The sequence below is a fragment of the Bidens hawaiensis genome, unplaced genomic scaffold (genome assembly GCF_021521415.1).
Source record: "Bidens hawaiensis isolate Kalapana, Puna unplaced genomic scaffold, B.hawaiensis_p1.1 tig00001016_1, whole genome shotgun sequence".
NCBI lineage: Eukaryota > Viridiplantae > Streptophyta > Magnoliopsida > Asterales > Asteraceae > Bidens > Bidens hawaiensis.
In genome coordinates, this window is record NW_027491059.1 from 795,906 (window position 1) to 818,602 (window position 22,697).

General features: G+C 32.9%; 1 protein-coding gene across 1 annotated transcript; it reads left to right on the plus strand.

The window, feature by feature from the left end:
* The first annotated feature begins 1,012 nt into the window (after window positions 1-1,012).
* Window positions 1,013-21,770, plus strand: LOC143552325 (protein YOP1-like). Its single transcript, XM_077042585.1, has 3 exons — window positions 1,013-1,149; window positions 20,193-20,363; window positions 21,457-21,770. The coding sequence occupies exons 1-3, from the start codon at window positions 1,013-1,015 to the stop codon at window positions 21,629-21,631; spliced, it is 483 nt and encodes a 160-aa protein (XP_076898700.1). The 3' UTR covers window positions 21,632-21,770.
* The last annotated feature ends 927 nt before the right edge of the window (window positions 21,771-22,697 follow it).

Sequence of the window (22,697 nt, forward strand, 5' to 3'; positions counted from 1 at the left end):
ATTAGGTACGCGATAATCCAGAACGTACAATTCAACACGATTAAATTATTAGATACATTAATACGATATTATACGGCGGTTATCAAAAGGGTAATTCCGTCCATAACGTACAAGTATACTCTCCCAAATCTAGTCTTTCAATTCCCCAAATCGCTGTTCTTCAAAATTCCCCCAAATCCGGCAATCAAAACCTAAACCCCCGTTCCGAACGGCAATCAAAACCTACTAATTTGCATATCGATATCAAACTAATTGAGTTAATTATCTAACCCTAAAAATGTTCGTTACCTGCAAATTAAACAAAACGTTTTATCAAAACGTATTAAAAAAATCAATTTTATTTCAAAGTAGAACGTATTAAAAGAACGTTTTATCAAAACGTATTAAAAAAATCAATTTTATTTCAAAGCAAAACGTATTAAAAGAACGTTTTATCAAAACGTATTAAAAAAATCAATTTTATTTCAAAGCAAAACGTATTAAAAGAACGTTTTATCAAAACGTATTAAAAAAATCAATTTTAGAGTGTATAGTGAAATTGATAAAACGTTATACCCTTCTTCCTTAACACATTATATTGGCTTAAACGTTCCTTCACACATTAGAACAAATGGAAAACAAGAACGTATTATTAAAACTTTTTATCTAATAAACCAAAACAAATGGAAAACAAGGGTATTAAAACAATTTTTGAGTATATAAAACTTAAAGGTTTAAAACATATTAACAGAACGTTTAAAGGTCTAAAGCTAATACGTTATGTTAATACGCTTTAAACCTTTAAGCGTTCAGCTAAAACGTTTTTTGCCTTAAACGTTCAATGTCAAAAACCCATCATCCAGAACTCAAAATTGATCGATTGAAACTTCAAATTGATAATTAATTGAATCGTTTTCAAAGATTAACCGATCAATTGGCTTCAATTTCAATTTAACTAAACAAACCTGTGACGAGTTTTGCGTTTTTTTAATGAGTTCGTTGTCGACGACGATGATGGTGACGAAGAGTGTTGATGGCGCCGGCGAGCGGAGGTGAAGGAGGTGTGCTGATGTCGGCGACTGGTGGTGGAGACGGAATGAGGGAGAGGGACGAGCATATGAGTGTAATTGTGATTTTGGGTTTTGAAAATCTAACGGTCGGAAGTGTCGCGTATGTAATGTACGATAAAGGATTATTGTATTATATATATATATATATATATATATATATATATATATTTGTTATTGAATATAATTTTAGACCCGAAAGATGTTACAAATGTAAAATATAGACCTAAGCATGTGACCTTTTAAAGGAAGATCCCAAATGCATTAGTGGTTGCAAATCAAGTGAACCATTGATATAATTAATCTTTCTTTAACAAAAACTGTAGATTGGTTTCTTTCTAATTATTATTATTGTTTTTATTATATTTTTCAAACTGAATCCCCTTTGACTCAGTCACTCGTGAGTGATAGAAGTTACGAAGATGAATTTGTTTTGGTTGAATTCCCTAAATTCAAGAATTCTTTTCACACATCTCAATACACAATTAATCCAACAGTCAGTGCAAACTTCATTGACTTAGACCATTTTCATTGGGTTCTCCGTTACCATCTTCATCTCTAAAATTTAGGAAAAACATTTAAATAATCACTCAAACCCATTCCCTATCTCCAAACCCCATCTCTAAATTTTAATGAAATGCTACGGTAACCCCCCAAATTTAGAGCAATGTCACAACTCTCCATTTCCAACTCCCTCACTCGTTCTTCCGCCTATCTTCTTCTGGCGCTCATTTCTCCCTTTTAATTCATGACTTAATCAAATTGTGTATTATTGACTATCACTGCATGTTTCTTTGGCTGACAAATGATCAAACACTCGTGATTCTAAATCATCTTCCCAGATATTCTTTCTCCATTCTCTGGTAATGCATCTTCAAATCCATTTATCTTTTGTAGTTCATTCATATTGTTGGTTTGTATATTCCCAGTTCGATTCTCCTTCGGTAAATTTTGATGCAGACCCTATTATACAAATTCTAGGGTTTTGTGACGAAATTAGTCAAAATTGATTATGCAAAATTTTTGTTTTAACAGTAGTGCACAACAGAAATTAAAGATGCAAAATTTCAATGTTTATTGTTTTGGTTTTATGTCAAATGGATTCTTATCCATTATTTTTTTGACAGTAATATATCTTCATAGTCGAAGATTTGATTAAAAGGGTTCCAAGAAAGTGTTTTTATAAGTGTATACTGGTCCACTTCGTTTACATTTGAAACATGTTTTTTTTCATTCTTTACATATATTGACTGTGAAATTCTCTGTATTCAGATAATGTAAAAGACTCACAATTGCTTTTGTAATTAAACAACTAGCTTAACCTGGACAACTTTACGTTTACATTCCCGCAAGCGTGTTTGCTTCAGAAAACAAAACAACTATGCCCCGTCGCAACGTGCTGGGTAAATATCTAGTTGTTGATATAAAAGAGTTTTTTCTTTTTGCGTAAAGAGTTCGGCTCGGCTCTCTTATAACACCTAGAGGTGGGCAAATAAACCGGTTAACCGAACCGATCTGAAAATCAAAACTAAAACCGAACCGGTTTGAAACCGATTATGTAGAAATTGGTTTGGAACCAATTGAAACCGTAGCTTCGGCACCGATTTGTAATTTTCTCCACCAAAACCGGTTCCAAATCGGTTAACCGAACCAAAAACGGCAAAAACCAGTCAAAACCCGAACCGAAACCGATCAAAACCCGAACCGAAACCGATCGTAACATGGTAAGAAACCGGTTTCAACCCGAATCGAAACCGATCGTAGTGACTTTTGTTGACCAAATCTAACCGGTGTTAACCCAAACTGGTTTTGAGTTTTAAACCGGTTTGTGCACCTCTAATAACATCGACCGGGGTATTGGTCCAGTTAGCCTATAAATTAATAAGATTGTTAAACTTCTATAAAAGTTTAATATAAATTATTTTTAGGATAAAAAAGATAACAAGACAAAATAGTTAGTAGTTAAGATTACAAATGAAATAAAGAGAAAGAAATAATAAAAAAAGAATATAAAGATAGAAATGAAGAATGGGTTGGGAGAGGTTTTTAGAAAATGATGGATAAATTTAAGAAATTATGGTTTTTAATTAAATTTTAAAGATAAAGATGGAGACCCATTGAGAATGCTCTTATACATATGGCATATATGCATGCTTTGCATATTCAACTATTATTTTCTTTCATTAATAATGATCAACAAATAAATCGGCTACCCGGGTAGTCTAATAGTAAAATGTGACCCCATATGCTCAGGATCCAAGACAACGCTTTGGGCTGATCAAGCCCATTATCTCTTGTTTCATAGAAAGCCCGTCATCTAAAGGTCCACTACAATAAAACCTAGTTGAAATCAGATTTAAACTTGAGTCCTTTCAATATTCCGACCAAATCTTTGCTTCCCCTTTCATGCCAAATGAGCTAAAGCTTATTGGGATTTCGGTTTGGTAATCCATTAACACATACTTGAATTAACACATACTTGTAGATAACAATATAACCACATTATTTTCACCGCATGTATACTAAGGCTGCCAAAATTGCTTGTCGCTCGAACTCGCTCGCTGCTCGTTCGGAATTTGCTCGGAAAATGCTTGCTCGTTTTTTCGCTCAATTAGGGATGCCAATGGGTCGGGTTTAGCTATTCCCAAACCCATACCAGGTTATAAAAGTCCGTTCCAAACCCGTCCCAAACCCGTCGGGTTTTAATCGGGTAATTACCCGTCGGGTTTCGGGTTTTCCCATCGAGTTTTGGGTTTCCTACGGGTTTCGATAAAATACCCATCGGGTATGCCCGGCTCAAAACCCGTCGGGTTTCTACCGGGTTTTGACAAAATATAACTAATCGATTATAAAGATGGTTCCCATAAAGATAAAATATCTCAAATAATTGACATAAACAAGTTTCGACAAATAATATATTTAAAATATAGTGTGTATATATATATATATATAATAAGCTATATCGGGTACATCGGGTAAATGGGTCTATGTTATCGGGTGATCGGGTCGGGTAATCGGGTATATTAGAAATCCAAACCCGTCCCAAACCCGCGAAAAATTTCAAAACTAATCCCAAATCCGTTCCAAACCCTAATGGGTCGGGTATTACCCGTCCCATTTATGTCGGATTTCAGGTTTTCCCATCGGGTTCGGGTTTCATTGTCATCTCTACGCTCAATTGTAAACGAGCTGCTCCGCTCGGTTAGGTTTGTAGATAAGCCAAGCAACGAGCAAATATCCACTCGGTTTGGTTCGGCTTAAATATTTTTAATTCATTATATATATATATATATATATATATATATATATTTATATACTCATAAATATATATTTTGTTTTAATAACTATCTTGAATATTGAAAAACTGAATATTAAATATAATATCTTTTAATTATTGAATATTTTATAGTACTTTAAATATAAAATAAAAATAAGTTATATATTTGTGCATATATATTTATATAAACAATTATTTTTTAATTATTAATTGTTTTATTACATTATATACAACTTCGAACTTCAATTTTATCAAAAATTACAAGCCACTACTAAAAACTACTAATTTATTTTCATAATCATCATATTCAACTTCAAACTTGTTTCTTAGAAAAGAATTTAAAGGGGAAAAAAGAAAAAACAGTAATGTTCCGAACTCGCTCGATGTTGCTCGAAAAATACTCGGTTCGATCTTGGCTCGGATCGATTTTTAGCCGGTCGGCTCGGTTCGATTTGAAACGAGCCAAGCAACGAGCAAACCCTTGTTCAGTTCGGTTCAGCTCGTGAACAACCCTATGTATACTACTATACTTATAGGAACAATTTACACCAAAGTAAGAAAAAACATGGGGAGTTGTATGAACTCAAAACATTTAGAGTCAATCAAAATGACATATAATGCAGTTAATTTATTTTTTTTAACTAATTGATAAATCTTTACCCCTAAATTAACTTCACTCTCTCTTACTCAATATAGGAATCTAATAAACCACATCTTAACATCAAGAATGCAGTTTAAATCCCTTGATCCATTATTCCAACCACATTGATGCAAAAAATCATATATGATCACTTCCATTTTCACCTTTTAACACACAAGCCATAATTATATATACGTGATAAACCAACCTTTGCTAATTAGACTAGTCAATATACCAATTTAGCATTTTAAGCCATTTTGGCGTAACATATTTATAGAATAATAAACTAAGATTGATTATATCAACTAAATAAAAACTTTTCAAGAATTAATATATATCTGTAACAATAATGATCGCATTGATTATTTTTATATGTTTAATCCCATCATCCTAACTAGTAGATATAATCTCAATGTTTTAAAAACCGGTTTTTTACACGTACCGGATTTGACTAAAAAATGGTACAACCGGTTGAACCGGGTTTTACTGGAAGGTTCAACCGGTTGAATAGTTTACTTTATAATTTCTTATAAATACAACTTTAACTCCAAAAATAACCCAAAAGTAAATGATTTCATAACAAAAAATAATCAAAAAGTTAATCCATATTAAAAAATAACACAAAAGCACTCAATTTTAAAAAAAGAGTCATAAAGCTTACACGTTTGAATATTAGATGTTGGGTTAAAAGTAATTTTGATAAAATATGGGCCGCAAATATTAAAAATTTCTTTGACATAAAACCGGTTTGCGGGTAAAAATCGGTATTTTAGAAAAACCGCCGGTAAGATGTTCTAGCAAACCGGTCAAAAATACTGGCCTTAAAATACCGGCCTGCTGTGTGAAATCTGGTTTAACTGGTTCAACCTGCCGGTTTGAACCGGTTTTTAAAATACTGTATAATCTACCTATTCTAATAAAGTAAAATAAATGTGGACACTTGTTATGTTTTGGTTAATTCTCATAATTTATCCCTCCAAACTAATATACCCAAATATATGTAATAAATCAATAATTATTCACTTTCCTTTTACACTATGTTTATATAACATCTATATATTTTTATAAATATAAATATTAACATATTATTTTACTATATATTCAAAATACTTGGTGAATTCCAAAAATCAACAACAAATCATGTTTCTCAAATGAAAATTGTTTTGGTTTTTTTGTGGAACTTAAATTTGATTTTTTATGTCAAAAGTTGGTAAATAAATTGTTTGGTACAAGTTAACTACATTTTGGTCAAAATTTGTTAGGGTCAAAAATGAAAATTTTGAGTATTTTTAAAAGTTTGAGAATGCAAAATAGATTTATCGTCAATTTTGTTATGGGTTCAAAGTGTTGACTTTAAAATGTCAAAAGTATGAAAGTTAAAATTTTAAACATGATTCGGGTTTTAAATTTATTTTTAAGGGCATTTTTTGAAATAATCAAAAGGTTTGGGATTTTACAAACTGACTATTTTCCCCTCAACTATTAAAATTTAAGAAAATATTGTGAACACTTTCGACATGCCACCACCATGCCTATCAATGCTTAACTTTTATCAAATTTGAAATATTTATATCAACATTAATTTTTCTTTCAATGGTGATCAGAACATTGTATGGAAAGCATGACATGCTAAACTATACTTAAATGAAACAAAATATGGACAAAATTGAATGGGTCAACTATTAAAATTTAAGAAAGCATTGCGAACACTTTCGAAATGCCACCCCCATACCTATCAATGCTTAACTTTTATCAAATTTGAAATATTTATGTCAACATTAATTTTTCTTTCAATGGTGATCAGAACATTGTATGGGAAGCATGACATGCTAAACTATGCTCAAATGAAACAAAATATTCACAAAATTGAATGGGTTAACATGTTTTTTATGTTGTCATTATGACAAAGTCGAGAAGCCCTCTGAAACTTATCAAAACATTTTTCATGGTGTAGATCAGAAAAACATAGTTTTTGAAGAACATCCATTGTTACAATTTAATGTTCTACTTTTCTTTGATGAGTGGTAAATTGATAAATATATGAATAAAGGTAACACTCCTTTTGTATTTAGGCTGAGTGGTTAGAACTACTATCGTATGTGAAGTCTTATTTCCGAATTAGTTCATAACCAAAATTCTTTTAATTATACATATATGACACCGAGAATGAATTTTTCAATAGAAAGAAGCATTCTTGGTTACGTTTTTGTACGAGCATTTTTTTATTATGTTCATTTAAAAAAATCATTTTGTGACATAAATAAAATCAATTTATGTACACATTGTATAGATACAAGCATAGATGTAATAAATTCTTTTCATATGCGCTATGTAATTATTTGTTTTACTTATAATTTTATAATTTGAATTATCCCTGTGTGACACGGCTTTAAAACTAGCATTTAAATATATTAGTTTAGCGTTTAAAATGGTGGGCATCAAATAAAGTAATAGACCACACTTGATTTAATTATTCTTTATCGTGTAATTAAACATATGGAATGAAAAAACGTGTTAGGTGTTTGTTAGGCTTCTCGAACATGGATAAAGTTAAAATATAAAAGTTCATAAAAATTAGAAGTGTGAGAAGTAATATAGTCAATTAATCATATATTTGAATGGTGTGATTAATTTGAGAAAAAAATAATTAATGAAAGGGGCATAAAGAAAATAACACACATTTGTTGATATTCTCTCTTCATATGCAAAACGCATGTCAATTCCACTATAATTTAGAAACGTGCATAATTTTTTATACGACAATTTTTTTTTTTGAAAAATTCATTATAATAACAAGCGTTTTTTTTTAATATAAGTATCATATTGTTATATAAAAAAGAACAAAATTTAGTGGGCATTATGTTATTGGTTGATCATTGTGTTTTTCAGTTGGGTTTTCTATGTATTGCGTTATAGGTTCTGGTCATTATGTTTTTCGATTGGAACTTATATTAAAGATAAAAATTAAAACAAACATTACGTCATTGTGTTTTTCCTGCTCATCATTTTCTTGTTCGTCATTGTGTCTTTCTACTCATCATTGTATTTTAGTCATTGTGTATTACGTTCATTATCTTTTGTTCGAGATTGACATATGGTATTCACTGAATTTGAGAAAAAGAGAATTACATTCATTGTGTTTTACGTTTCAGGTCATTGTGTAATATGTATTCACCATTATGTTTTACGTTTTAAGTTATTATGTAATATGTATTCATCAATGTGTTTTATGTATTTGATAATTTTTTGTTATTTATCGTTACATTTATATATTAGGATTACACAACGATATTATTAGTATTAAAAAAAAGTACACAACGATGAGTAAAAGACACAATGAAAAGCAGAAAAACACAAAGACGAAATTTTCGTTTTAATTTTTATATAGCAAAGTCATGCTCATATTAAAGATAAAAAAACGTTTGTTATTATGATGAAATTTATTTTTTTAAAAAAATATATCATATGAAAAGGTTATAGACGTTTTAAAATGATAGGGGAATTGATATGTGTCATACATATAGAGCAAGAAAATATGCGTTATTACTTTTATGTCATTCTTATTTCTGTCTCTATTTGATACATGACAATTAATTATGATTTCTCATTTTTGTAAGTCTTTGTAAAATAACTTAACCTTTTTGAGCGTTGCCCTTCAAAATCACTTTTTTTCGTATATAATGTTTCGAAAAAGAAAAGTAATTATATATTTTGTATTTATAGAATTTCAGAAACTAAAGTTCCTCCAAATGAAAGAACAATATTTATTTCTTAAAATTTGTTTCCTTATAATTAATATAGTGTCTTATTATTTAGCCTACAATAATATGTAAATGTAAAGATATAATAAGTTAGTATAAATGTTTTTCCTAAAATTAGTTTGATCAAGTTAAAGTATCGTATAAAGATGCATTAATAAATTACACCCAAAAGAATTAAAAGTAAACATTTTTTAAGTAGATGATTCAGTTTTCTTTTTTTTTCTTTTCTTCTTTTGATAATGGTTAGCTCCTAAATTTAAATTTGTTCCTCAAGTTCATATGGTAACCACACACCAAAATGTATATAGTTGTGGAAGTTGAGAAAAGCAGTAGAGGCCCAGCGCGACTTATGATTGATGAACGTATTAGACATAATTTGCTAGGCTTGTAGTTTGTAAAGCCAATGCTAACTATAGGAATTCGTTGAGACGCATGATTAATCTTAGCTTGCCTTAGGGGCCTAGCTTTTCTTTATGTTTTTGGCGGTCTTTGCATAATTTACTGTCCTCGTGTCTTTAATGTTTTATTTATGACTAATATACATTTTTCTGTTATTGATAGCTAGCCTACTGATGCTAGGTTTTAGCATTTTGTTTTCTCCTTACATAGATTCCATACAAAACACTATATGTGTCTAATTTACTTTTCAGGTCTGATTATGTTTATGAAGCGAGTTCTATCTGAATGTAGCATCTTTAATATTTTAGATAGAGAAATAGTTTGCTTATATTTCATCCTCTCTACCCTATTAATAGGTTTGCATTGGTGACATATTTTAGTGGGCATTATTGTTCTTTTACACCAAAGGTGAGAATTTAGAAAACAGTTATGTCTATAACATAAAGCTATGTGAATCCTTCAATCTTGATAGCGTATAGCATATACTTTATTCAGATCAATTCCTCCTACATATAACCAAGTCACATATCAACTATTGACTCACATGCGAATTATACGTTTTCTCTAAGTATACTAGGTGAAAATGACGAGCCCACAAAATTTGTTTTTTTTTCATATCGTATTTGATTACGTTAATCCCTAACAACGGACAGAGCCATCTCAACGTTTGCAAAGGCCTAAAGCGAAGTAACATATTGAGGCCTTTTTCAAAAATCTATTTGATGTAAACCCTCCTTTTCCCGGGCTTCAGACCGACAATAATAAACTAATAAATTTATAGTTGGCGGAGTTATTTATTTATTTTTGTTTCTTTAACCTTTTAGAATGATCTGATTCGAACATTCGAATTTTATTTGGCGTTATAAAAAAAATCTAACTATAAATAATCTAATATTCTAACTATCAGCTCCCATTAGCTTATCCTTATTTTTATTTTATTTTTTCTATTATGCGACTATAATACAAGGATGAATCATTAATGACATGGGCTTCACCCTTAACTTGTGGCCCATCAATAAGTTCATAATAAAAAAAAGCTCAATTATAAAAGATATAAAACATAACCTATATAAAATTGGAGGCCTAGAAATATTGGAAGCTCAAAGCCACTACCTTATTTGGCTGGCCTATGGGCCGGGCCGGGCCTGACAACGGATATCAAAACCGAGGAAAAGAAGTCAAGAGATTATTTTCGTCAAACTACATTAACGAAAACCGGAATTAACTTTAAGTTTGTTTTTTATCACACTAAAGTTTATACACTTTTACTCAGATTAACTTGTGCATATCTTCAATCCATGATTATCTGATTACAGGGAGTGTATAATAATTTTCATCAACTAGTGAAAAAATACTTTCATAACTAAAAACTAGATGCTTTAAATATATGTTTATTTACTTATAAGTTGGTTTGGATCTGGTCTTTAGGCCTTAGAATATTTTGTTTAGGATGTAACTTGGGCCAATATCCATATCTGCAACTTTCTGTGATCCATGGTTATGGGCCTTTAGAAAGTCAACCCAAAGAAAAGTGACCTATAAAAGTATTAAAACATTTGATGGAAAATATTTATAGTATACTACATGCACACTTTAAACTTTAAAGTTCAAACCTTAAAATAACTTACCATTTTGTTTATGAACCATACCAAGTTGTTAATTAAGTTCCAAATAAATAAAAGCAATAAAATATTTAAAAGGAGTCCAAACTTAAAAGGGGTTCAAAGTAGTCAAAAGATAAAAGTGTTAGTGGAATAAATTCCATTCATTTAGAACGGCAACACATTGTTTTTTACACTAGAATGGCTACAATAGTAGTTTGTGATAAATGGCCGGTTTAAGTTAAAGATCATAAATAATCAAATCGATACGCTTGGAAATATTTATAACGTTGAGTTTAAGGTGGTTAATGTTTTCAAGTATAAAAAAATGTGTTCACTAGGTGACTAGGCGTTATCATAATATGTGTGTGATGTACTTTTGTAGCTGATGAAACTACAAGAGTCGAGAAAAAGGTGGAATCCAAGAATAGAAGTTTGGGATTGTATTTAAATAACATGTTTAGGGCATTATTTTGTGAGTTGAAACTCTTTGAGCATTCTCATCCCATTCTTCAAAATCTTGTGAGGGGAGTTTGTAAATTATATGGTGAGGTTTTGAGTGGTTGTGAGCGTAAATTATAGAGCAGAGCGAAAAAAAATTGTAGTTATTTGTTGTAAATTTAGGTAAAATGTAGTGATGTTTTGTAAATTATATGATGGAAAAAGAAAACTGTAATGGTAAAAGTATCAAAAAAATATTATTTAATTAAACAGGATAGAGAAATGCAGCGTTTTTTAGTATGATTATAGAGATGGGGATGAGAGATATGTTATGAATGCTCTTAAATAAGTAAGCAAAGTTTTTACAAACTAAACTAGTGAAGAAACATTAAGTGACCCCGGCAGATTACGGATAATCTTAGGGTCAAGTAGATGTTTCCCACGAGGGTTAGGTCCGGCAAAGATGGTTATTCTTCTGATGACCTGCAAAACAGACACCGTGAGCTCGTCACTGAGAAGGGGGGGGGGTACCTCCTTGTGACCACCCTCCGGCGTGAGAATCAGACTAGATTGCTCTGAATATAAGTGTATATTAAGAGAAATAGCTAGAGCAGATAAGATATGTGATGGTATAAGATAGTATATGATACCGTTCCAAGGTGTTGGAGTATTTATAGCCGAAGGTAGGTTTCCAAGCAAGTACAGCCAGCTGTATAATATTCATTTTCTACCAACTGTGGGCTACGCACGTGCCATGCTGGTGGTTGGTGGGTAGACAGCGGCTGATAGTGACATGGCCGGCTGTGTACTATTCCTTTTCCACCAACTGCAGACTATGTACGTGCCACTACAAGGGTTGGTGAGTAGGCAGCGGCTGATAGTTACATTTTGTACTAGAGCGTGCTCCTCGTCGTACTGTTGTCAGTGAGCTGTTACCCTGCGATTGGTTCATGGACTGCTTTGGTCAGATCTTGTCTATTTTGTCCATACCTTGGCAGGTATAGTACAAAAGATCCTCCAGAAGCGTACGGACTGGCTCATTTGGGCGGGAGTATTCCCGCCTTGCTCATTCCTTCTTCAGGTGACATTACTGAATTATTGAGAGTTAGTGCCTTGTGCGTGTAGCCTTGCTATTAGTGCGGGTAGCCTTCCCTGATGGCTTGTATCCGCAGCTGCGGGAACAGGCGGGGTGCTTCACCATTGGGAGGCTTTTCCTGCGGGAACAGCTGGCGTACTGCGCGTAAGGTCTTCATCTCTCTGAGCATGGTGGGTCCTGCGGAACCAGTTGGTCTTTGCGCAGACGTCCCTCTTCAAGGTGAGTCTTGCGGGTCCAACTGGGCCCTGCTGGGACCTACCTCTTCAACTAGTTTTCTCTCAGTGTTTATCTGTTTTAAAAACACTTTAGGCCATAAGCGATTCAGTCCACCATTCTTATAGGTAAATAAACAACCTTATCGACATTCGCTTGGTGTTTCAACTAGCAATTTTTCCATTGGAATTTTCCATAGTTTTACTTCTTTGCATGTTAATACAATCTGAAAGGCAGAACTGTGAAATGCTAATTAGGAGCCATATGCATATTGCAGGGAAGTCACCATGGGTGGATCTAGATAATGTCTTGGGTGTGCCCAAGATATCCCTCAATTTTGAGTTTTTGAATGCAAAGTATAAAATTAGTGCAAAATTTTCAATTCTTCTCTATTTTATGTATTTAGATATCCATACCTTTTGTTAGGTACACCGGTACCATCAAAATCTTTTAATGTAATAACAAAATTCAACCATTATTAAATACCAATAACTTTTAAAGAGCAACCCAATTGCATGCTCGTGTTATACCCCCCCCCCCCCCCACCTCCCAAATAGTATGGTGTGGGCATCATTTGATGTGTCCAAAAGAAAGCATGCATTGGGTCTAGTAGAGGATACCCGTTTTTTTTTAATACATAAGTTCCAACTCTTACCTTACATGCGTAAGGATTTAAACTCACAACCTTACATTTTTTAAAATAAAATATCATACCACTTAGTACTATTGATTAATAGGCCATCAGTAGGTAGTGGTTTGATACTTTGATTTGTGTTGATCCACTTTCGGTCTTCTAAGTTAAACTTATTAGACGTTCAATGCTATTTTTTTTAAATTAAAATAATAATAACTGCATGTTTGTGTTAGATTTCAAACAAGCTATTTATTAAGACCGATAATTTTATGGACTTTGACAAATTCATATTTGTTGAACTTTGTCAGTTTAACTTAATTGAATGAACTTTGAAAATTTGAGTCATTTATCTTAAGTTTGTGTAAACCAATTTGCAAAGTTAGTTTATGACAAATATTTGTAAACCTAATCCGGATTTAATTATAAAACTATGTCTCATACCATGTTTAATACCCATTGGATTTTTATAGTTATTGATGGATTCAAATATATTTCTTACATGGGTAAATACAGGTTGATTAAAATGGCTCGAATCAAGCCAAATTGAGTCGGGCAGAAAATAATAACTTAGTTAAAAAAGGGTATACATTAAGGTAATTAAATAGAATTAACATAGGACACAAAGGTAAATAATAAAATGTATATATTGAAAGTAAAGAACTATAAATACAATACAAATAAGTTAAGAATATTACATAAATGTCAATGAGCTGGGGGTGAGGTGATAAGGAAGAGACATGATGTTTCATGTGATCAGACATCGATCCAGTTAATTCTGATTAATCCATTAATTGTGTGTATTTTATTTTTTATCATCTTAATTTACTCTATTGAATTGAAATATTGAATCTACTAATTATGTTCTTAAGTAAACAAGATTTGTACTGGCTAATAAAAATATATATTATTAAATAATTAAATAAACAAGATTTGTACTCCCTAATAAAAGTATATATTATTAAATCGAGCCTTTAAACATTGTTTACGAATGTTGTCTTTATTTATATAGTTGGGGTAATTTTATATGATGCAACCAACATAAACATTAGCAAAATGATTAACTAATTATATATTAGTATAATGAATCTGTTGCCATTACAGCCAATTAAAAAACTCATATTTTCCTTGATCTACGACATGTGTGACCGACCTTTACTTTGCATCAAAATCCGAGACACGTGGCTTTTGCCCGGGGGAAAGAACAATCTCATCATCCTCATTTTAATATTTATACAAGAGTAAAGTGTTATTTTTGTTTTTGTTGTTTGTTAATAATGCGAGTTTAGTTTAAAAAGTTTATTTTTTTGTATATGGATCCCTCTACGTTTCTTAATTATTGTCAATTACATTTAAATTCTTAACCTCGTTAAATTTAATCGTTAAGTCAGGGGTAGACATGTCTTTTCACTATTTCTTTATTATATGAGTAAAGTGCCAAAATCGTCTCTGAGGTTTGGTCATATTTGCAAATTTCGTCCAAAAATATTTTTTTTTCAAGTAGACCCTCAATTTTTCCCAACCGTTGCCAATTTCATCCAAATTGTTAACTCAGTCTAAATTCAACGTTAACTTATGAGTGTTACTGTCCTTTTACATGTTTGTTTACATTATTATTATTATTATTATTATTATTATTATTATTATAATGTGTTTGTTCGATGACATATATAACACTTCACGATTCTTATGTTTGAATCCAATATAGTATGCGTTTGTTTATTATTCTTTAATTTTAGTCCTATAAGGGGTTTAGCTACGCGTAATAATATTAACAATGTAAACAAATATGTAAAAGGGCAGTAACACCCCTGAGTTAACGTTGAATTTAGACCGAGTTAACAAATTGGACGAAATTGGCAACAGTTGGGAAACATCGAGGGTCTATTTGCGAAAAAAAATATTTTTGGATGAAATTCGCAAATGTGACCAAACTTCAGGGACGATTTTGGCACTGCACTCATGTAATAAATAAAGAGTGAAAAAACATGTCTACCCCTGAGTTAACGATTCAATTTAACGTAATTAGTGATTTGGATGTAATTGGCAAGAATTTAGAAATGTGAAGGGTCTATATGCAAAAAATAATCTTTTTGAACTAAATTTACATTATTTATCAAACCATAAAGACGAAAATTACACTTTACTCTTTATACTACATTTTTAATTACCCTTAAACTTTTTATCAGATTAAGTTTGTTACTAAATTAAATATATTTATACTGCTTTTGAGAAAGAAATCTGACACCACCATCACAGACAAATTGATAATGCCTTCCTATTTTCCTTTTAAATAAAAATAAAATAAATCATAAGTCACACCTTTAAACTTTTGTTATGAACTCACGAGCACTCACGAGCCTAATCAAGCATTTATGTAACTTAATTTTATACATTAAGATATTAACTACCAATAAATGATAATAAATACGTATAGAATATAATTACAAATACATAAAAAAAAAGTAATAAGTAAAAAATTTGTCGAGCCCTCACACAAACTCAAATTTATAAAACTACTCGTGAGTTGTGAGTAAAGCTTGAATTAAAACTCGAAATAAAGTCTTATTTGATTTTATCATGCGACAATTAATTGGGGTGTTCACTGAGTATAAATTTCATTTATTATTAATTGATTAATTTAAAAAGAAACTCATACCATATAATACTATTTTTAAATTACACATTTTTATGATACCCGTGTAATTTTATTCAACTCTTTAGCCTGCTCTATATGGTGGGAGGCTTTGAAGCCCCTTCATAGTGTCATGTCAACGTCATGTGGACAATGGGGATATCGAAGCCTCAACATATAATGCCCCTCTATGGTGATAAGCTTTAAACCTTTTATTTATTTATTTTTGTAACAAAAACAATTTAATAAAAATTAATAATAATATAGTAATCCTAAAATTAAAATTTAAATAAAAAAAGCATATAAATAAATAAAAAAATAAAAAACATACAAATAAAAAAATAAAAATAAAAAACATACAAATAAAAAACATAACCAACATATAACTAATATTCGTCGTCCTCGTTTGCATATATGGTCATCATCCTTGTTTTTTTTTTCTAAAAATTTTAAACGATCATGTGACCGTTGAGAATGAGAGGGTCCATCGAGATCATTCCAATCGCGCTGGTCATTCCAAGACCGCAATCCCCTGCCCCTGCCATCCGTGTCCCTCGACGGCGTTCGGCGCCCCATTATGGCGCCAATAACATATAGACTTAATACCGTTTAGCCAAAGTCATTCAACACAATTATAGTTTATTATTGTAATAGCTTGGTTTTGAAAGAGTCGACTTATTTGTGTTAAGTTTCAACCATTATTTTCATAGATATACAACAATAACATTATTATTATTATTTTTACGAAAAATTCTCAAAATAGCCTTTTTTAGAAAGAGAATTTCCAAAATAGCCCTTTTTTTCTTTAAAATTATTTAGAATTTGAACTTGAGAGAGACTTTGGAAAAAGAAAATTATTATGGGGTAGCAGACCAAATCTTAAAAGAAAGGAAGGAAGCAGGTAAGATTTGAGAAAATATTGAAAGTAAAGTTCAAATTTTTTGAAATATCGAAGAAAAAGTTCAAATATTTTCTAAACTTTTTTTGTCATAAAAACAGTCTCCCAAGACTGTTTTTTTATGTTTCCTACCTGGCTAGTTCATATTTTCAAATTATTGTAAAAATATATTTTTTATAATTATACCCCTGAACCATCACCACCACCATCAGGACGCCGTTGCCCCCACCCCATCACCACCACCGCCACTACCACCATAGCCGCCTCCACCACCGCTGCATTCAAGAGTCAAATTGGTCGAAATCTAGAGGTGTATATGGATGATCTCGTAATCAAAAGTGTTGAAGAAGATCAAATGTTAGATATCGAAGAAACATTCGATACTTTGAAGAGTATCAACATGAAGTTGAATCCAGCCAAGTGTTCATTTGGAATGGAAGAAGGAAAATTTCTGGGAGTGATTGTCACGGACGAGGGCTTCAAAGCTAATCCAGATAAAGTTCAAGCCATAGCCCGCATGCCTTCCCCGTCCTCCCTCAAGGAAGTTCAAACACTCAATGGGCGTTTGGTTGCTTTGAATCGATCTTGGCAAACCATGCAGCTAAATCTCACCCATTTATCTCAACACTAAGAAATTGCCTTAAGAAAGCACATTTCAATTGGACTGCGGAAGTAGAACAAGCTTTTTTGGAGGTTAAAAAATGTTTGATGGAGCTGCCCAAGTTAACAGCACCCTATGCGGGGGGACCTTTAACGATATACCTATCAACGTCAGACATTCCCATCGGGGCCGTCCTCCTGACAGATCGAAAGAATATTCAAACACCGATCTACTACGTCAGCAGAACACTATCGGACCCGGAAACAAGATACTCCATGTTTAAAAAACTTGTTTTGGCACTGGTCTATGCTGCCCGACGCCTCCGCAGGTACTTTCAAGGGCACCCCATCAATGTTTTAACCGGATACAAGCTCAAAAATGTTCTCAGTAAGCCCGAATTATCTGGCCGATTGGCCAAATGGGCCATCGAACTAGGTGAACATGCAATAGAATACAAACCTAGGATATCATTTTTTGCTTCGTATGTACCATTGATCTGTCTCGCAATCAACATGGAATCCTCCCGGGCTTCTAAATGTTTAACCCCGAGCTTTTTGGCTATCCGCAAGCCTGCCAAGAAAGCTTCATAATCTGCCTCGTTGTTGGTACTTTTGAAGTCCAGCTTTATGACATATGTAAACTCATGGCCTTCGGGATTGACTAGCCTGAGGCCTGCGCCACATCCCTCATTTCTTGAAGCTCCATCCGTGAATAAGGACCAAATTTGTCCCAATTCCGGAGGTGCTTGGGGTTGTTGCTCGATTAAACATTCTTTTTCTTTATGATGCGGAACTTCTGTCCCGAAGTCCGCCAACACCCGCCCTTTGATTGTTGGCCTAGGTTTGTATTCTATTGCATGTTCACCTAGTTCGATGGCCCATTTGGCCAATCGGCCAGATAATTCGGGCTTACTGAGAACATTTTTGAGCTTGTATCCGGTTAAAACATTGATGGGGTGCCCTTGAAAGTACCTGCGGAGGCGTCGGGCAGCATAGACCAGTGCCAAAACAAGTTTTTTAAACATGGAGTATCTTGTTTCCGGGTCCGATAGTGTTCTGCTGACGTAGTAGATCGGTGTTTGAATATTCTTTCGATCTGTCAGGAGGACGGCCCCGATGGGAATGTCTGACGTTGATAGGTATATCGTTAAAGGTCCCCCCGCATAGGGTGCTGTTAACTTGGGCAGCTCCATCAAACATTTTTTAACCTCCAAAAAAGCTTGTTCTACTTCCGCAGTCCAATTGAAATGTGCTTTCTTAAGGCAATTTCTTAGTGTTGAGATAAATGGGTGAGATTTAGCTGCATGGTTTGCCAAGATCGATTCAAAGCAACCAAACGCCCATTGAGTGTTTGAACTTCCTTGAGGGAGGACGGGGAAGGCATGCGGGCTATGGCTTGAACTTTATCTGGATTAGCTTTGAAGCCCTCGTCCGTGACAATCACTCCCAGAAATTTTCCTTCTTCCATTCCAAATGAACACTTGGCTGGATTCAACTTCATGTTGATACTCTTCAAAGTATCGAATGTTTCTTCGATATCTCTCAACATTTGATCTTCTTCAACACTTTTGATTACGAGATCATCCATATACACCTCTAGATTTCGACCAATTTGACTCTTGAATGCTATGTCCATCTGTGATAATCGTCAATTTCACGGCGTCGATAATGGTGGTGGTTCATGTTGGTGGTGGTGGTGATGGTTCAGGGGTATAATTGCAAAAAATATATTTTTCCAAGAATTTGAAAATATGAACTGGCCAGGAAGGAAACATAAAAAAACAGTCTTGGGAGACTATTTTTTGAGAAAAAAGTTTAGAAAATATTTGAACTTTTCCTTCGATATTTCAAAAAATTTGAACTTTACTTTCAATATTTTCTCAAATCTTACCTGCTCCCTCCCTTTATTTTAAGATTTAGTCTGCTACTCCATAATAATTTTCTTTTCCAAAGTCTCTCAAGTTTAAATTCTAAATAATTCTAAGAAAAAAAGGATTACTTTATGAATTCTCTCTCTAAAAATTGCTATTTTTAGGAATTTTCATTTATTTTTATTATATAAAGCAAAAAAAAAAGTATATTTTCAAAAAGATACAAAGAGAGTGTTTGGGATTCCTTATTTTACCTCCTTATGACTTATTTAAGTTATAAGTTATAAAATTGTAACTTATAACTTATATACTTACAAAACCTAACTTTTCCAAACGTTTTATAACCTATAAGTTATAAGCTATAAGGAGCAAAAATAAGAAATCCTAAACATCCCTAAAGCTTGTATCATACAAATATATTTCACTAGGGATGTTCATGGTTCGGTTTAAAATCGTGAAACCGTCCAAACCGGTCATTGGTTTGGTTTCATGGTTGGTTTTTTTCATAACTTTTGGTCGGTCGGTTTCAAAATATTCAAACCGTAGCGAACGGTTTGGTTTACAGTCTACAACAAAAACCAACCGTATAAACCGGACCGGACCGTGTATTAATTTTTTATAATTTTTATGTATATATGTATTCAAATATAATACTGTAACTTAAAATTGTTTTATAATGTATATAAGAGGGATGTATTACTAAACAGTAAGTACAAAATAATATAGAAAGGATGGGCAAAGCCAAAATGCATACTATATTAAACTTAACAGTTTGTGGCTAGATTGTGTTTACTTGTGTATACTTGTTAAACTTTACAAATTCTTGATAACTTTACTATAATCATACGTTAATTTGGACATCTTGTATAAAACCGAACAAGCTCAAACCGTGAAACCAAACCGGAATCAAACCGTTACTAACGGTTTGGTTCGGTGCGGTTTAAGAGTTCTACGGTTCGGTTTTGATTTACAAAAATAAAAACCGTTACCAATAGTTTGGTTCACGATTTGACCAAAAAACCGTAAAACCGGACCATGAACATCCCTATATTTCACACCTCACTCGAGAAAAAACACGACCAGAATCCTCCAAGTGGGCCATCAAACATCAAAACCACCCACCTCACCTGAGCCGTTGGATGACCAGAACCCTCCAAGCGCGTCAAAAGAAGACGATCAGCAGTGGCTTTCGTATTGGATTCTGTATTCCTTCCTCACCCTCATGGAGATGCTTCTTCAACCACTCCTCGAATGGTATATCCCTAATTATTATATTCATATCTACACGTACATCATAACAAACTACAGCTGTGCCACCAGAGCCTGAGGAGGTTATTTAGGCTCCGCTTCTTTTAGCCTAAGAGGACTCAACTTGGCTTGTTTATTATTTATTTTTTATTTTTATTCATTATTTATTCCTTGCGCACATGAAGTTGTCGCCGGGTTCAGCAGGTGGTGCATGAGCTTGGCTTGTTGTCTTCTATATTGATATAATCACTTTTTAAAACAATTGGTTTTTATAATTAATTAATTTCGATAAAAAAAATTATTTATTTAAATAATTTATGTATTTTTTTTAATATTTTATATATATTTATATATATATATATATATTAATAACTATAATATAGTATATATTTTATAGTTATTTTATAATATTATTGTGTTTATGCGCTTACAATCTAGCTCGAGCTCGATATGCGAAGCTAGGGCTTGAGCTTTTTTTCTAAATCAGCCTTAATTAAAGCCCGAGCTCGTGTAAGCTTGGTTAAATTAGACTTTTAAAGAGTTGTTTTTTTAGCTTATGAGCAGCTCGGCTCGTTTGCACCCCTATATGAAACCATAAAAACCTGAACTAAACTTCGATCATGGGCTCAAGATAAATAAACCCCTATATTATCAGTATTTTACTATCTTACATGGCATCCGAGCTAATTTGATCACCAGGGCTCTCTCTCAGAACTGTTAAAAAAATTTTTAGCCAAAGGCAAAAAAATTTCGGGCCTTAAGTAAAGAGTTTTTTATTGGATTTAAATATTTAAATTTTTAAATGGGTTTACTTTGTTATGATTTTGGATTGTGCAATTTTTTTTTGGTATAAATATAGGCTTAAAAGAATTGAGTAATTGAGTTTAAATTAAATATTAAAATAAAAAATACATATATTTCTTGTCATAAAAAAATATATAAATTTTTTAAAACAAAATTCTGGCTTTAATAGGGTGTTGGTGTCGGGCCGGTGTCGTAGAGTTCCCTGCCCTGTTGATCACCAAACCTTAGAAACTTACACTTGGCCCGCAGGTTTTAACATAAAACCTTAATATATTCTGTGTTTTTGTGTTATCAGGATTCCGATATGGTACGATGTGAAACTGATAGCAGTGGCGTGGCTGGTGCTACCGCAGTTCCGGGGAGCTGCATTCATTTACAATAAGTTTGTGAGGGAGCAGGTGATTCAGAGGTACTGCCCTGGGATTGGGGGAGGCCCGGGAAGTGGCGATCATAAGTCGTCTCCGAACTGAAAGTTGAAGACCAAGCTTGCAGATCTTATTACTACTAAGAAAGCCAGTTGATTAGGATAGATTAACAGCTGATCTTGTTAATTACTCTTTAATATTTGATGATGGTGATGTTTGACCTAGAGATGGAGTTTGTTTTGATTTGATTCTCAGATGTAATGATGATATAAGTGTTGGCTTTTGTTTATTGTGATGAACAAACTAGTTGTGAACTGAAATCAGTTAGTTCTGTTGCTTTTGTTGTTGTATGCTTTGTGTGTGTGACTATTTTGAGCCTTTTGAGGGTCTAATTTGTTGGGCTATAAGCGTTACTAAAATAATGGTCTAAAAGAGGGAACAAAGTTGAGATGATAATCAAATATAGCGTTGTAACTTATAAGCCATCAACATCTTACTGAGGTGGTTGTTCAAAAGAAAGAGAGAGCATTATAATGATAAAAATAATTTTGGTTTAGACGACGACGCTAGAGGTGGGCGCCAATACAAGTGCACAAGCCTTGGTTTGAACTGGTTCGGTTTAGTCAACAAAATGTCAAAACCAGCTTGATAGGTTTTGCTTCGAGATGAAATTGGTTTTTTAGTTTTGAAACCGCTTTCAACTTCAAGGATTATAAAACGGTCCCAAACCTAGATTCTATCGGTTTTGAAGCGGTTCCTACCGGCTCCAAACTAGTCCAGTTTCGGTTCGGTTCACTGGTCGGTTTCGTTAACTGGGCCGGTTTCAACGTGCACCTCTAGTGATTGTACCGTAGCCCAAATATTCAATATCGACTGGAGTTTGGGAGGATGATAGTATGTGGGCACAGTCTTGGGCTACATGATGTGTTTCTCACATGGATCACAATTTAGGTTATAAAGCCTTTCACAAAGGTAAGTCGGTCCAATTACATTCTAGGATATACTAGCAATGCTTAACTAGTATACTATAATATACGCTGTTAGTAGACCTGTAAACGAACCGAACGTTCGGTGAACTATTCGTAAACCGTTCAGCGTAAAGTTCGTTTATGCTCGTTATTTAATAAACGAACGAACATGAACAAAAAACTTGTGTTCGTTTAATTAAACG